This window comes from Patiria miniata, unplaced genomic scaffold (assembly GCF_015706575.1).
Source record: "Patiria miniata isolate m_02_andy unplaced genomic scaffold, ASM1570657v1 HiC_scaffold_27, whole genome shotgun sequence".
NCBI classification, from domain to species: domain Eukaryota; kingdom Metazoa; phylum Echinodermata; class Asteroidea; order Valvatida; family Asterinidae; genus Patiria; species Patiria miniata.
The window spans coordinates 4,699,548-4,716,600 of NW_024037066.1; the positions used below are offsets into that span (position 1 = coordinate 4,699,548).

The 17,053-nt window shown below is 40.0% G+C and overlaps 2 protein-coding genes across 3 annotated transcripts; one reads left to right on the forward strand and one right to left on the reverse strand.

The window, feature by feature from the left end:
- Positions 1-1,263: 1,263 nt before the first annotated feature.
- Positions 1,264-9,085, reverse strand: LOC119734247 (parafibromin-like). The gene is made up of 15 exons (XM_038207622.1): positions 8,913-9,085; positions 8,111-8,219; positions 7,756-7,825; positions 7,587-7,640; positions 7,343-7,422; positions 6,916-6,980; positions 6,535-6,754; positions 6,028-6,141; positions 4,892-4,964; positions 4,701-4,765; positions 4,348-4,529; positions 3,765-3,902; positions 3,403-3,503; positions 2,602-2,743; positions 1,264-2,329 (listed from the first exon to the last, which is right to left on the reverse strand). The coding sequence occupies exons 1-15, from the start codon at positions 9,041-9,043 to the stop codon at positions 2,293-2,295; spliced, it is 1,581 nt and encodes a 526-aa protein (XP_038063550.1). The 5' UTR covers positions 9,044-9,085; the 3' UTR covers positions 1,264-2,292.
- Positions 9,086-9,249: 164 nt separating this feature from the next.
- Positions 9,250-13,723, forward strand: LOC119734246 (60 kDa SS-A/Ro ribonucleoprotein-like). Of its 2 annotated transcripts, none has more exons than XM_038207621.1 (6): positions 9,250-9,535; positions 9,982-10,589; positions 10,777-11,000; positions 11,264-11,548; positions 12,056-12,292; positions 13,266-13,723. In XM_038207621.1, the coding sequence occupies exons 2-6, from the start codon at positions 10,007-10,009 to the stop codon at positions 13,563-13,565; spliced, it is 1,629 nt and encodes a 542-aa protein (XP_038063549.1). In that variant the 5' UTR covers positions 9,250-9,535; positions 9,982-10,006; the 3' UTR covers positions 13,566-13,723. The 2 variants fall into 2 exon arrangements, with proteins under 2 accessions (XP_038063549.1, XP_038063548.1); XM_038207620.1 differs by having other exon boundaries at positions 9,250-9,525; positions 9,980-10,589.
- The last annotated feature ends 3,330 nt before the right edge of the window (positions 13,724-17,053 follow it).

Sequence of the window (17,053 nt, forward strand, 5' to 3'; positions counted from 1 at the left end):
GCACACCAAGTGGAAAGTGTGTACATTGTATTGTTCTTGGGGGGAAAAATGGAAATTTGCAAAACATTTTAATTAACCTACAGTCTGATTCAGGGCAAAAATATTAATCTGTTATATGAGGAAAAGTTTTAGGATTAACGTTATCATAGTTTGGAGTAAAGCAGTCTGGATAATAGCTTTTGTAAAACCCATTAAAAATTTTGCCAGCTTTCCATTGAAGATGTATTCTACAGCACAATGTCTGCTGTGACCAGAGGAATTTTCCATTCAGCAAAACGCAAGCGAGAAAGTTGTGGATGGAAGCCTTTGAGATCACAGAATTTCGCAGAAACGAATTGAAATCTCACTTTTTTATTATCTTATTTATGGTAAATTTTGTTGTCTTTCTATTAATATTTGGATGGTTATTATTACCAGCACGATTACAAAGTGTAGTGTAAGTGGATAAAAAAAAAATCTTTATTAAGTATGCCAAATTTATGTTGTTTTAAATTTTTTAACTCGTTTGTCAGAAAAATAAAATTAAGTATCAAACCTTTGTTATTTTTTTGACAATTTCCCATTTGCCTCGAAAAGAATGCATGTCGACAAAGAATAACAACAAAAACAAATTTTCAAGTATCTGTACAGATGTCGTTTTTTTAATGGTTAATATACAGGTATGAGAGTACAATGTACAAGAGGCAGTTGAAACAAGCAGACGGTGTTTAATTTTTACAACTAGGAGACAAATATTGACCACTTTGAGAGCTCCGTGGACAGGACACACTGCGTACGCGTACTGGTTCATGTGCATATAGCGCAAAGTATGAATGATTAATTTTATTCCGACTGTGCACATAGCCATAGCGTCTTCGCGTAAACGTCAGGCGCCATCAGCGATGCATTCGAATGTCTCTCCCAGTGGTCTCCCCCAACTCTCCTTTTCTTGCCGTTGAGGGGGCACTTGTGCACGGAGCCCATTGAGTCACATTTGACTGTCCAGCTTATAGACCTTATTCACGATGAAGCCATTTTTGGTCATGTTCCCTGAAAGTATTTTATAAATTGTAAACTGTTGAATGGGATGGTACCAGACTATTTATGCGTTTTCAAGCCTCACTTTATTTTGTCTTTTTTTTAAATGTGGCTTAAAACATTAGGTATGTTTAATCACAAATTTGAAATTATTCATCAGAGCAGACTGGTATTAATTTCTAATTAACTTTATTTCATTGCTTTCATTTCTACTCGCAAGTTCCAAAAATGAAGGATTTAACTTGCTTTCAATTTAATATGGCCGACACGTGAATAAGGCCTTTTACAAAATCTTGAGAGAACTTTTATTTTAAGCACTGGCTGCATGTGTGTATTTCTCATGATTGATTCAGCACGGAAAATGTTGCTAAATTAATTAACTATCCTACATATGTCCCATCTAGAGCATACTGTACAGTACAAAATCTTATTTACAAAAGACCTTTACAATGAAGTGCTGGGAAGGAATGGGAAGAAAATGAAAAACGCTGCTTGAAAATCTAGAGTTCGAACACTACATGAACAGACTGAATCCCTTTATTATACTAGAAATTCCTGAAGGCACCCTAATGTGTGATTCGTACTTGGGTTTAATGTTTCCCCAAATGGTTGAAATTTGACATGCTTCGTTCTGGTACAAATGTATGGCGTGGTGAAACGAAAGTACTTCTGCCTTACAACTTTGACACCCCTCCAAACACACAGACTCAAACAAAAAATAGTAATAATACCCACTAAACTTTCACGCTAAGTAAGATTGCACCCAGTATGGATAATGAAACAAATTAACATCTCTGAAGCATCAACATTTTAATTTTCCCAAGACGAAATTGGAAGAGAAAAAAAGGAACATCGATATTACAAGTGCTTGGAGAATACTTGCCCAATCATTTAATAGAAATATTGGGTGCGTTTTGTTTTGAAAAAATAATAATGCTTCGTGTTTTATTCCATTGATTTACCCTTTCCAAAAGTAGCCTCTATGTGCATACCTTGCCATCTAGTGGTAAAACAATCCATCTTCTCTTCTCGAGGGTAACAGGAGCCATTTACTTTGTGCGTAAAGTCTTATTCCAGAAAACCAAATTGGCAACAATCCCGAATGATACAAGTGAAATGTGTAGTAGCTATGCACAGTCTAGCGCCCTCAACTATGCAGGAGCGAAGTGAATAGAATGTTTCCCGCTCTTCAAATAAGATACAGCTGGATGCAGTCAATCTTGCCTTGATCTCGAGTTGCGGTCTTAAGTAGCGTCTGTTCAAGAAGGAGCTGTCCTAGAATCTTAGATGGGTCTTGTGCTTGATCATGTACCTGTGAAAGACAACAAAAAGGTTACCAAAAAAAATGAGTCGCAAGTGAAGGGACAGAAACCAAAATTTGACATGTTGTGAAAAGCTCCGGTGTGGGCTATGTGTACAAAAGTTTTCCCCCAATACTGTTGTATGCATAGTCCATGGAATATCCCCATGTTTGCTTCAAGCAGAATTTGTATTAACGGAGATTGTATGAATTTGAGTTTTGAAACGTTGCACAAGACAAAATACAAAGCATTTTCTGTGTGTGTTTGGAATGGTTCGACATACTTGTCCAGAATCTCCCAGAACTTGAGCAGACTGGCTCGATCCAGGTGACGCTTAGTACGACTGACCAACAGGACATGCACGTTCCACTTCTTGATGTTGGGATCCAATTTCATCTCCTCGTATTGAATGTGGAAGCCACGGACTAATAAATGAAAACAAGTTTAGAATTGTTATGTTCAGGAATAATACAGATTGCAATAAATCAAATACTGAGAAGGCATACAAGTAAACACTTCTTTTTATTGTGCATCAGTCAACATGGCGGTACATCAAACTCGTCCATAACCCTCCAGGGTATGTTTGCCAGAACCCTGCCAAACACAGCAACCTGCAACACTTGACTAAGTGACAAGCCTGCCAAATGAAGCAAGATCCATCAGGGGAAAAGTCTCAAGACCACACTGCCTCGGAGTCTGTGGTCCCCGCACGCAGCAGGATACAACTGTGGCATTGTTCAGTGGGACTTAGCTCTCATCGTTTCAGAGCTGGCCATTCATGCACTGGTGTTGGCAGCTGAATGCATCAAAGTACACCAGTTCTTTTCCACCTGATCCACTGTGCTGCATCTGGCAGGGTTAGGGTTAAGGGCGCTTTTACAACATACCTTAAACAGAACAGGAATGTTCAAAATAGGATTGAAAGTGATACTCCTCTTTATATATAAAACAGTTTTTGTGTCTGCAAAATACTAACGGCACTTGGACATGCGCAAAGCCATGATATTGTAATAAAAACATAACTAGCCGTAATTTTATTTTCTGGTCCTGAGAGAAAATATAAAGTTTAAAAATATGGACTTACTTCTTGCAAAGATGTCAACAGGAGATCCGTCCGACAGGAGCCAAGGCCATCCCTTGAACTGCCAGGCGGGACCCTGCGCAAACACGGCAACAACACGGTCCCTGAAAAACACAAGAGAGAAACGCAAATGCGACAGTTAGTTCGCTATAGCTTGACGGTAACAAGCAACACTCAGTTAGAGGCCGGACCTTGAAGCAATACACTCTTTGCATTTTCTGCATCACTTGTTTCTTATTATAAAGAAACTTCCCTTCCCTGATCCTGCAAAATCCTCAAGAATTTTCAGGTAGGTTTTGAGGAAACTGGAAGGATTAGTGTTAAATTTCAACTTTTTATGGCAATGTCCCTTCAATGTCACGTACCAATCCTGCGGGCTCAGTTTGTTGACTGTATCAACGACCCTGTATGGTACGGAGCTACCGTCATCTTTCCGTCTTTGTATTAGGACATCGTTCTCTTTGCGAGCTCCTTGTGCCTTCTTCTCATCCGATGTGAAGAACCTGGGGAACGATGTTTGAAGTTTTGTGATTAAAATATAAAATGGTGAAATCTGACTAAAAATGTTTCCTGTAGGGTCCATTATGGTATTTTTTTATGTCTGAAGCAACAAAAATTATAGTTTCTCAAAAAGTGTTTATGGCACGCTGGCTTATAGCCGCATGAAGAAATCTTCAAATTAAGACAGAGAAAAATTCCATCATTGAAGATCTGGAAAGGAAATCGTTCTGGTTAGAGTTAAGTCTCTTGCTTATGGACAAACGATTCTCTGGGTTTGAACTAACATTCTAAAGACCTACTAGCTCAACAATGTATTAAATAGGTCTGCAAAAAAACAATTAATTAAAGTCCAACCATGTGATGTAAAGTGGGCAGGTATTATGACCAACACCAGAAAGGTCCGTTACTCTATCAATTATTTTTGGGTGATCCTTTGAGATTACTCACTTTAGATCTTGCAGGATGTCCTTAGCGTTGTACAGAGTGACGAGCGACGTAGTGGCTGCTGGAATGATGATGATAGGGGTGCGAGAGACACGCTTCTGGGGTGTCTGAGGCTTGGGTTGGGGGGTGATCTCTCGCCGAGGGGCTGGGACTGGGGTCTGGGCCTTGCGAGCACTGGCACCTTCCTGTAAACAAAGGCAAATAATTTCAAAAGTTAAGACTCGTCACTCGACTGGAGGTCGGATTCACTCCTTTGGAAGTAGGTTTATATCTGGGATTTGAGAACACAAACTAGCTCATCAATAAGCTGATTTGGGGCTCACACTCTTTTTTGTTCTTCAATATTTTCTACTCACCGTTACAGATTTGAGTGTCATTCCGTGGTACGTGCCTCCAGTATCAATCTTGAAGCCCTCAGTTTCTGCGTAGAAAACATGTAAAGATTAAAAACTGTCGCATGGAATGGTATTAAGAGAAACTTGCAGCAATTAAAAATAAAATATTACGGTCCACAATGATCTAACAAATCTGCGGCACGATTGCTAACCTTCCTTTCCTCTGAATCTTTCCTGATCGTAACGATTGTACTGTGTCTGAGCTGCTTGCTTCCTCCGTGGATCCTACAAAGACAGGAACAAAAAAGATTTTAAACACACCGAAAAGACACATATTTAAAGCGGCCTTTCTGCATGAAAATATGACTAATCAAGAGTAATTGGAAAAAGGATGTAAGCGTTAGTATTGAAACTCAATGAGTAACAACACAACATTAAAGGGTCCATGAAATTAATTTTTCTTAATAGGAACATATTTTGTGCAACATTCTACTCCTCTTACATGTGTGAAAACTATGGGACATCTCTTTTTGGTTAATTTTATTGCAAAGTGCACTTCTTTAAACATTTAACAGCTTCCTTGCTTTTCCAGACAACTGAGAATGCTGTTGCTGTGATGTCATTTCAGGAAGACACAGTTCAACTTAGGGGTTTTGTGTTCAAATTGGGAACCCAAAATTTACTCATTGAAAATATTAGTGAGAAAGGTATACTCATTGGCTTACTGCCATGTACTGACACAACAAAGAATCGCTAAAGAAAAGAACATTTAAGACAGCAAAATAGCCAAACGTCTAACAACTTTTTGTGCTGAAATAGCTGTTACATTGAGGTTTCTACCCGGATTGAAATCACAGTTTTAGTCATGAATACGAAAATTTGCATTAGCATAAAAACCGAAAAAGGCACCAAAATACCCTTGAAAATGGCACAACAAACATTGAAAATCAGGTTAAATTGGATACAAAGGTGCATTTTCCAGGGCTGCAAATTACACTGCATGGCCCTTTAAGTGAAGCTGTAAATGAGGACCTTGCACTTGCATACTCAGTATTGTCCGAGGGCTTGAGAGAAAAATTCACAAGCTGACTCGGGTTGGACTCGAACCCATGACCTGCTGTTTACTAGTGGAGACATCTTACTACTCAATCACCGAGCTTACCGGGACAGGCTGGCCGGTTCGATTCTGATGTAGCAGCAAGTACCGCAACCAGATATTCTTAAAATGGAACTTGCGTCAGGGAGATTAGAAAAAGGATGTTGCACAGAGTCGTTGGCCTGAGATGCTTGATGCATGTACATACAAACAGTAAGACAGACGGACTGACAGACATATTAGGGGAAGTACCTGTTGTGTGGCTGGAGTTTGTTCAGTTCTCTGCTGTGTGGTGGGCTTGGTCTGTTTGCCGTCCTCCTGTGCCTTGACAGACTGCAGTATTGCAAACACATTCTTGGAGAAATCCTGCAAGAAGAGACCAGCAAGACGTCAGTGAAGGACAAATGGGAAACTATTTGCGCTTTTTATTGGCAAACATGCCTGTCACAGCGCCCCCTACTGGCGAAGCTAAAGGTTGATTTCGTAGTCACTGTAAAGTGAGGGCTCTTTTTTCCTCAAATTTTGAATGACATTCAAGATTTGATATTCAAATTTATTGGTCATGTAGATTAAAGTCAAACATGAAATTAATTTTCTGGAGAAGTCAAACATGAAATTCATTTTCTGGTGTAAACAATCAGAAAATTAAAACAACTGGTTTCTCTGTCTGACTGTGATTGCCTTGTCTACGCACAGCAACCCCATGCCATAGCGCCCTCGTGTGGACATACGTAAGAGCCTAAGGTAGTGTGATTGTACCTTGCCAGTGCTCTGCAGTATAGAGCTTCTAGTCCGCCACAGTCTTTCTCGACTCATGATGTCCCTGGTCACATCCACCTCGGCATCAATGAAGCTGCGCTGTTCCAGGATCCCCGTGCCTAGGTCATCGTCGTCAACTTTGATGGTGGTTCGCTTCTTGGCTCGCAGCTTGGCCTTGATGGCTGCGATCTTCTCCACGGACATGGTGTCCGAGAGCGACCTGAATAGAAGATGAGGTCAGGTCAAAGGTCAGATGCAAAGCGAGTGCACTGCATCTCTCTGTGATCAAGGCTGGGGAAAAAACACGATCCCCAAAATACCTCAACCTCCTCGATTCTAAGCTATATCAACGTGGCTGTATCAAATCAGTATTACTCATACCTAATCTGATCGGTGGTGACGACAGCGCCCTCTTTTGACGGCTCCAGCTTAGCCGCAAGTCGCTCCTACAGAGACAATGTAGGAAAGATGATTTATCGCGTACATATACAAAGGAATTTACCAGACTTTGGACTTCTTAATCAGATGGGAAAGATGTCAAGTTTTTCATTTCATAAATACTTAACTAAGCTTAATGTTTTGAGGGATATATGATCAAGAAGGGTTCTTTAAGTGGAATTGAGCAAGTTAAATTTTGATTCAACATTTTGTACACTGCAGGACTGTCATATATGCATCTCCACATTTCAAAACCATTCAAAGTTTTGTTATAAGAGTCTGTTAGATGCCTTGCCAAAATTTACAACGATGGAGGAGTTGTGAAAGATTTGTGAAAGACTGGTGTCGGGAAAGGAATTTAGTCGGGTACCTTGGCCTTCTGCACTTGCTCCATCTCAAAGCGGATTTTCTTGGACGGGTCATTTTGGGTGTCATCAATGGTGCGCTTGGCTGAAGACAGGAAAATGGAAAACATATGTCATTACTTTTGTCTGTTTGTGATTTGTTCAGATGAAGCTGATCTGATACCAATAACAAAACAATGTGCCCAGTTTGGATTTCTGTTTAAGGAGTCAGGGAACATGTCAAAGATGGCTGCCTTGAAGTATATTTACCTTGGTGTACGGCGATCTCAAGTGGTGCACTTTTGTCGATACTCGCAGATGTGGCTGTTGGCACAATAAAAATGTAGTGTTACTTTCTGTACCTTCAAATTTATATAATTGGATAACAATATTTAAAGGGTCCTTGATTAATGTGATTGCTATAGCCAGATTTTCATACCTGTTTCTCCTTTCAGATAGGCAAGCAAACCTCTTCTGTCCGGCCGACGCACGACAGGAACATTTGTTGCCTGTAAGAAAACATTTACCAAATTATGATCTGCTCAAGCTGCCCAAAAAGTTTTGAGATCTTACTTTTATTGAACTTGGCAACAAAATAAACTTTCTAAAAATAAGTATCAGTTGATTTTTGTACGTCTATGTACATTTTTGAGATAATCTGGCAAACTTGAATATTCCAATTTAGGCTGTATTTTCCGTTGTGTGTACAACTCATTTCTAAACGGACTGATTATTACTGAACGACAACAATTCATGAAATTTGGTTGTTTTTCTCCTAAAGGGAAAGTACTTACAGCAGCTTGCCGCACATAGTTAGGATGAGTAAGCTTGACATGTTTCAGAAGAAATAAGATGGAATCCACAGAGTAATATTCCTTGGATTCCCCAGCATCCTTGCCCGTCCTGTTTGTTCAAAAACACAAAAAAAACTAAAACTGTAGGGTTGTCGTCAAAAAAGACAGTCAGACAAAAAAATTTGGTATTCATACAAATAGTTCTATTTTAGTTACGATGGTTAACAAATGGAAAGAATGTAGTATCCAGCGATTGTATACAAAGTCTATGGAGAGTCAAGGAAATTTTCAAAGTATTTTCTAACAAAATTTGAAGTGTTTCTCAGTCCCAGATTCATGTCTTTTTAACATTTTTGCAGTGACTGACCTTTATTGAGATGATAATATCATATATAATATAATATAATATAACATACTTTTTTTCTTCATATATTATATGAAGAAAAAAAGTGGTATCAGGTTGCAACATACTTTCCTAACGAACATTGTTTGAATTATTTTAATAAAATTGGACAACAATTTTTGAAAAATATTGCAACTCAAAGTAAAACTTAACATAATAACAGAAACTACTTTTTGAATATATGCAAAAGCTTGGTTGTGACGACCACCAATTTGAAGACCAAAAGCTCGCCAAACAAAAATAAAACCCTAGACACCAAATAGTCGTCGGCTCCATAGAAATGCATGTATTTTTAATTTAGGCTAGGCCTAGGCCTACATGTTGAACAATCCGTCCAATTCGTGTCATTATTGCCCCATTGGTTTCACGCATTTACGAACTACCGAGACAACAACTCACCCATAGATTCCGTAGTTGGTCTTAGCATCCTTCGGCCAGGAGAACTCACCAAATATAACCTGGCCATCGTGTTCAGTAATCTCCTTATTTGCGACTGTGTAGTCTCGAATAAATTTCAGAACGTCTGCCATGATGTCCTGTGAAGTTCTGAAATGACGACAGACTACTAGCCCCTATGGATATGCATGCATAAGAATATACACATTGTACACGGAAAGCGAATGTAAGTATACCAAGAGACGGTACCTAGACCACTCGTCCTTAAAGTTGACCCCTGACCTTTTCTGACATGAATATCTCATATCTCCGCTCTGTCGTATCATTGAGGGCGCACTTCGCATTTTACGGGATGTCTGTCTGTGGTGCAAGAAATGTCCGTCCTCTGCAAATTTGCAACGTTTCACATTCTCGAAAATCCCCGTTTATTTTAGGGAATGACGTCATCGTGCCATAAAGGATAAAACCTTCAGTTATTTCACATTGTTTGAGTAACTTCAGTCGATCGTTCTTCCGTCGGTTTTCCCGTCGTAAAGGTTGTTGTAGGCCCAATTTTTTTTGTGGCCTTCCCATCCCGGCCCACTAGTCTGCAAAGCCAAAGTGAAAAAGTGCAAGCATTGAAGCAGGTAGGAACTCTCTCCAGACTCGATCAGTCCATGCTAGTTTTTTTAACTTCTACCCGATCAACAAAGTTCTACCCGATCAACATGATCAAGAAAATTGTATGCCTATTCCCCGACTTTCAATTTCATCCTAACTTAAGTTTTATGCTTGGGACCCAACCCGTGAAACAATTTGTCATGTTTGTTAACTGTTTTCTTACCTTTTTGTCACATGATCATTCTGCCTCCCCTTCTGAAAGCTGAACTGTATACGGTTGTATTTGTCACATTTGAGAATTCTGTAGAAACATTGATTGGATTACATTTGTCAATATTATCATGAATGTCAGAGGCCTTCCATAGGCCCACCTACTGTGCGGATTATATCAACATTATTGTGGGTTTTTTTGTATTACACGTAGTTTCTTATTTTCTAAGTAAATTTGGTTCTATTTTTACCCATCCCACAGGTGAGTAAAACAACACCAAGTTGCAATGGCGGAAAACCAACCCATACCCCAAAGCCAGCCTCTGGAAGCCAGCCAGGTATGCAACAGTGCCGGTGGCTTCGTCTGGACGGTAGATGATATGGATCGTCTGCGTCGGTTCCTGTGTCTGGGCTCCGAGACTGGTACTTACTACTGCAAAGCCAAGGAACTGGGTCTGCAGAACGTGGAGTGCATCCAGAAACTCATCGAGGACGGAAAGGGGGAAGATGTGGTCAAAGAAATCCTGGAGTACAGCGTGGAAGGGCGGACGGCTAAGCAAGACCCCATTCTGGTTGCCCTGGTCCAGTGTGCCCGTTGCGAACACGTCAAAGTCAAGCAGCTGGCTTACGAGTCCATGCCAAAGATCTGTCGCATCCCAACTACCTTATTCCAGTTTGTAGAGTACGTGGAGAAGCTCCAGGGCGGGTTTGGAACAGGGTGGGGACGGGCGCAGAAGAGAGCAATCGCCCGTTGGTATAACGAGAAGAATCCAAGGCAACTTGCCTACGCCGTGACTAAGTATCGGAACCGTAACGGCTGGACCCATCGGGACATCCTGAGGCTGGGACACGTCAAACCTAAGGATGAGGGTAAGTTGATTGTAGGAATGCCACATTCCCAAACTTGAGATCAATTTAATAGAGATGCTTCACAGTTTAAGCTTCACAGTTTAAGCATATTGCTTGTGATTGCTGCTAAGCTGGTTTTCACTTAAGCTTTCTGAGCAATTAAATAATAATGTCAGTGCTGATTTTTTCACACCCTTCAATCACACAGCGACCGGCCTGGTGCTGAAGTATGTCGTCAAGGGCTGGAAGGAGCTTGCTGGGTCCATCAAGGAGGATGAAGAACACAACGATGCCTTCAAGGAAGTCTTGACCTTCTTGAAAGATGCCGAGACAGCTCGGCTTTCTACAGATGAAACAGAGCTGATTGCCTTAGTGGAGAAGCATCAGTTTGCCTGGGAACATCTGCCCACACAGTTCCTCAAGTCAATTGAGGTAGGTGAAGAAGAATTCCAATAATTGTACCACTCCTTAAAAACCCTAAATCCACAAGGATGTTTGGAAGGATTTTTGTCAGATTTAGGAAGGTAGAATACTATCACTTTTACTTTATGTAGGGCTTAATGTCCTTCAAAGTACCAAGGAATAGATTGCCCTTGGGTTTCTGGATAGTGGAGGTTTGGGTTGGACTGGAACCCATGAGCTCCTACTTACAAGTGCAGATGTCTAAACTACTTTGTTTTCCATCTGTCCAACAGGTCTGGAAGGCCCTGCTTCAGTCCATGCCCATGACGGCCATGATTCGCAACCTAGGCAAACTAACTTCCATCGGTCTACTGAAACCTCTCGGTGAGGAGACGATGATGGTCTGTGAGCGTCTTCGTGACGAGAATCGTCTGCGTAAAGCCCGTGTGCATCCAATCAACATCCTAGCTGCTCTCAACCAATACCAGAAAGGCAAAGGCTTCAAGGGAAAGTTGATTTGGAGACCAGTACAAATGATCTGTGATGCGCTGGATGATGCATTCTACAAAGCATTCAAGGTGGGGGAAAAACTGCTCCTAAGGCCAAAAAAAAAGTCTCCGGTTTCTGGTATGCGCGCGCGTTGCCATAGCCATGCACGTTGGCAAAATGAAAAAGGTTTTTTTCAATGAAAGATGATGACTCAAAACTGCCAAACTCACTGGTTTGACTGGAATCCTGCTGCTGCACAATTTTAACATGTTTTTAGATGGGGTTACGATCGAGAATAAGCTTTATGTGGCCTCTCTGGACTCCCATATATTTGCACTAAGTTTAGTCGGGCACCATTTGCCATCAACAGCCGACATTTGAAGGAAAAAAAGGGTATAAAAAAAAAAAACCAGCGCCGCACCACTTTTTGGGCAAGCTCCATACCAGAAACTGGAGACTTTTTTTGGGGGGGGCCTAAAGAAGTCTAGTCATAAAGTCTTACAGAAATAATTTGACTGATGTTAGGGCTGTAAAGCATTCACAGATATTTACATGATCTTATTTTTAAAATCATTGCTTGTGTTTTATATTTTCAGTTTGTAGAGCCGACCGGCAAGCGTTTCCTGCTAGCCCTAGACGTCAGTGGCTCCATGAGTTGCAGTGGCGTCAACGGAATCGAGAACATCATGGCCAGAGAGGCATCAGCTGCCATGGCGATGGTTACCATGAGAACAGAGCGGAACCATTACGTCATGGCCTTCTCAGATCATCTGGTAGATGCTGGGATCAATGCTAACATGAGGCTAGATAAAGTCGTTGAAACCGTCAGCTCGGTAAGTTGGGGGTTTGATGGCAGTTTTTCTTTTGTTTTAGAAAAAAAACTATTTCAAAGTCAAACAAAACAACCATCTCTGTCCTCAATTGAACCCCTGGACAGAGAGAAACAAATACTCACAAAGCGTCTTGCCCAAGGACACACATACACATATACACACAGGTTTGTTTATGGTGTTAATTGAGGATTTCCTGTTGCTCCTCATCAGCGATCTTTTGCTTATACTCTAAATTTTTGCAACAGCTCCCATTGGTTTTGTACACATTTTCTAATTGAGGACGTCCTCGATTTGACTCCTGTCCTCAATTACACAAGGATGTTCTCTTGTGTGTCTGCGATTTTAATAATAATAATAATAATAATGGCTTCTTGTACAGCGCTCATGTCCGTCAAGAAGTGATGCTCCTGGCGCTCTATTATTACCCTGGCTTTAGCACGGCCGCCATTAACACGCTCAAGCATTGAAGGAATTTCTTCCTACCAGGTACCCATTTACTACACCTGGGTGGAGTGAGGCAATTGAAGTAAAGTGCCTTGCCCAAAGGCACAAGCACCATGTTCCCCGTCAGGATTTGAACCCATGTACCACGGCACACGAGTCGAACACCGTAACCATTGGATCACAGCACCCCTCATGTTTGTTTCACCGTAAACAAACCCTCACATACATATACTGGTGCTTGTAGGGAAAACCTCTGTTTCCCTTCTTCTGTTCTCCTTTGTTTCTATTGAAATCTCAAACTTTTCTGAAGATTTCTGAAGACTGACTTGTGGGGTCTATTGACCCTATTGTGCTTACTACCCCATAAGGAACCTTGTGTATGTGTACACACACCACACTGGATTGTGTGCACACACATCTGTAGAATTACCCCAAACATCTTGACTTTCCAAAGCAAACCACAAACCCCAGAGCCAAGACACTCAAAAAACTAAAACATCCCCCTATTGTTTTCCTTCCCTTTCCACAGATTGTAATGGGTGGAACAGACTGTGCCTTGCCTATGATCCACGCCAAGGAACAGAAGATTCCTGTGGACGTCTTCATCATCTACACAGACAACGAGACGTGGTTTGGTGACATCCACCCCACTCAGGCCTTGCGGGATTACCGCCAGGCCATGGACATTGACGCTAAGCTGATCGTGGCGGGTATGTCGGCCAATAGTTTCTCCATTGCTGACCCAGCTGACAAGGGTATGCTGGACATCGCTGGGTTCGACTCTAACTGCCCCAACTTGATTCGCAATTTTGCCCTGAACTTGGTATAATAGAGGCTAGCAGGAATCCAGTACAATGGTGACCTAGAAAGAACTGGTGTGGACGAACATAAGGTACAGTTGGAGCTTATGGCTAACAGGATTGGGAAGGTACATGTAGCTCTTGTACATTACAACACAAGTCAATCGCAAGTCCTCCCAAGTCCTTACAAGTCAATCGCAAGTCCTCACAAGTCAATCACAAGTCCTTACAAGTCAATCACAAGTCCTTACAAGTCAAACGCAAGTCCTTACAAGTCAAACGCAAGTCCTTACAAGTCAATCGCAAGTCCTCACAAGTCAATCACAAGTCACTACAAGTCAATCACAAGTCCTCACAAGTCAATCGCAAGTCCTTACAAGTCAAACGCAAGTCCTTACAAGTCAGTCACAAGTCCTTACAAGTCAATCGCAAGTCCTTACAAGTCAATCGCAAGTCCTTACAAGTCAATCACAAGTCCTTACAAGTCAGTCACAAGTCCTTACAAGTCAATCACAAGTCCTTACAAGTCAATCACAAGTCCTTACAAGTCAATCACAAGTCCTTACAAGTCAATCGCAAGTCCTTACAAGTCAATCGCTAATCCTCACAAGTCAATCACAAGTCCTTACAAGTCAATCACAAGTCCTTACAAGTCAATCACAAGTCCTTACAAGTCAATCGCAAGTCCTTACAAGTCAATCGCTAATCCTCACAAGTCAATCACAAGTCCTTACAAGTCAATCACAAGTCCTTACAAGTCAATCACAAGTCCTTACAAGTCAATCGCAAGTCCTTACAAGTCAATCGCAAGTCCTCACAAGTCAATCACAAGTCCTTACAAGTCCATCAAACTCAATCACAAGTCCTCACAAGTCCATCACAAGTCAATCACAAGTCCTCACAAGTCAATCGCAAGTCACTACAAGTCAACCACAAGTCCTCACAAGTCAATCGCAAGTCTATCACAAGTTAGTCACAAGGCCTTCGAAGTTCAATCACAAGTCCTCACAAGTCCACCACAAGTCCTCACAAGTCAGTCACAGGCCATCGCAAGTCAATCAAAGTCCTCACAAGTCCATCACAAGTCCTCACAAGTCCATCACAAGTCAATTGCAAGTCCTCACAAGTCCATCACAAGTCATCCAGTCCCAATTCAAGTTATAAAACAGTGATCTGTATTATTGTCTCGTGACTGGACTTGTGAATCGACTTGTGATGTATTAGACCAAGTAAGTAAAATATGGAAAGTAAACATGTTTTTCTGAAAAATAATAAATATAATGTTTCATTTCAATCTTTCAACGAATAAAGTTGTATAGCTAAAATATCAATCGATGTGAATTTATAAAAATCTTGTTCGTTGTTAGCTGTATTAAAGATCCTTGTGCATTGATTCAATTTTTTTAAACGTGTAATTTTTATGAAAGCAATTAGTTCCTCATCTGCATGATAATAAACAAAACGTCAGCGTGACTACTGTTATGTGGTCGTGCATAAGGGCCTTTTGTTATAGCTTGAGAACTAAATCCAGCTGTAGTTTAAATCTTACTTGAAATACTTAAAGAAATCTTAAAAACAGCCCGTCTGAAAGATGTGAAACTTGAGTTTTTGTATTGCTTACAGTAGTAATTTATCTTCTAGCCTCATTCTATTTAAACTGAAACTTTTTAAAAACTTGTTTTTATTTTTTTCTTGTAAACCCTGTTTTGTATGTGTTTTTCAGCATGGAAACATGTTCTGTCACGAAGAAAGTGCCATTTTGAACATAAAATTGTGAGCGGCAGCGAAAGTTTGGTTAAAAGAACTTTTGCATATTGAAGTTCTAGGAGTTGGGAGTCTTCAGTGAAAAAATCTTTGATTCACAAAAGTGCAGTTTATAATAGAGGTTTGGAATTTTTGTGCAAATATTTTGCTGAATAGGTTGTACATTGATCTAGTCAAAAGTTTTAAAATGGAAAAGGAAATAAGGAACAATTTATTGACATTTTACAGATTTCATTGAATTGTTATAGTTAATAGAATTTGATCTAGTCTAACTCCTTCAATCATCTACAATTTACAAGATTTTTTGGGTTACTTTTTTTTAAGGATTTGTCAAATGTTTAACTCTGTTTTTTGTTCCCATTATGTTGTACGTATTAAAATTTGTGTAAGTGGTGTAAAAAACAATTGCAATAATTTATCAAAATTGTCGGACATTTAAGATATAAATGGTTAAGGGAGTGGTGTGATTTAAAATGAATTGTAATTTGGTTAAGTTTTTGACCGTAAATAGTAAACATCAAATGAACTTCTTTGTCGCATCCTAAATCCATCAATGCTCTCGCTTAATCCAATATTTTACCTAGTCATATTTTTAAAGGGTCAATTCAATGAATTTTTCTTAGGAACATATCCTGAATTATTATCATATTATCGTTTATACATGTATATGAAAATTATTTGACATCCCTTTTTGGTTAATTTTATTGAAAAGCGCACTTCTGTAAAAAAAAATTTTTAAATGTCCATGCTTTTCCAGACAACTGAGGCACTGTTGCTGTTATGTCATTTCAGGAAGACACTGTTCGGTTAAGGGGTTTTCTGTTCAAATTGTGAACCTTAAAATTTGCTTATTGAAAACATTTGTGAGAAAAGTTTGCTCATTTGCTTACTGCCATGTACTGACACAACAAATCACAAAAGAAAAGAAAATTTACAAAAGCAAAATATCCAAAATTCTGGCAACTTGTGGGGCTGAAATAGCTGTTACATTGAGGTTTCCGCCTGAAATGACATCACACTTTTGCTCATGAATATAGAAATTTGCATCAGCATAAAAACCTTAAAGGCACAAAATACCCTTAAAAATGGCGAAACATAAAAATAAGCTTAAATTTGGCACAAAGGTGCATTTTCAAGGATTGCATTTAAAAAAATTACATTGCATGGGCCCTTTAAGGAGAAAATAATAATTTTGCAATTTTAAAGTATTTTTGTCAGTGCCAACTGCCAAGTCTATGGGTTTGCATGGCTGTTGATTGAATGTTTGCTAGTGGCGTAAGTGCATGTTAGCCGACTTAACCTGTGTGCAAAAATAACAGGATTAGGGGGATGTTTCAATGTACAAGAGGAACATGGGATATGAAAACCTTTGGAAACTAAATGATAAAAGTTTTGGGTATGTGATGAATGCAAAACTACTAACTTTTCACAAATGCTAGTGTAAGATTTATATACATTGTAGATGTTACTCATATAAAATCTATGGAAGTTACGTCAGAGTGATCTAAATTCATTCACAAACTGATCGGGTAGGACTCGGACCCACGACCTCCTGCTTACTAGTGCAGACGTCTCTTCACCAGCACTCGGGACAACACCGAGTTTACATTTGTGCAGTGTTCATACAAAATACATCGGTGAAGGGCAAAATCCAATATCGAATTTATATACATATCCTGGTATGCTTATGTGGACGGATGTTACTGGGAAATACTTTAAATTGTACACATCATGCTCAAGGGCAATGAAATGA

Bases quoted from the DNA above. Each gene is read 5' to 3' on its own strand.
- LOC119734247 (XM_038207622.1), bottom strand. From the start codon at position 9,043: ATGGCAGACGTTCTGAAATTTATTCGAGACTACACAGTCGCAAATAAG. The intron at 6,755-6,915 runs GTATGAGTAATA...TCTTCTATTCAG, and splicing joins GTCACCACCGATCAGATTAG to GTCGCTCTCGGACACCATGT. The intron at 2,330-2,601 runs GTATGTCGAACC...TGTCTTTCACAG, and splicing joins TTCTGGGAGATTCTGGACAA to GTACATGATCAAGCACAAGA.
- LOC119734246 (XM_038207621.1), top strand. From the start codon at position 10,007: ATGGCGGAAAACCAACCCATACCCCAAAGCCAGCCTCTGGAAGCCAGC. The intron at 10,590-10,776 runs GTAAGTTGATTG...TCAATCACACAG, and splicing joins CGTCAAACCTAAGGATGAGG to CGACCGGCCTGGTGCTGAAG. The intron at 11,549-12,055 runs GTGGGGGAAAAA...TTATATTTTCAG, and splicing joins CATTCTACAAAGCATTCAAG to TTTGTAGAGCCGACCGGCAA.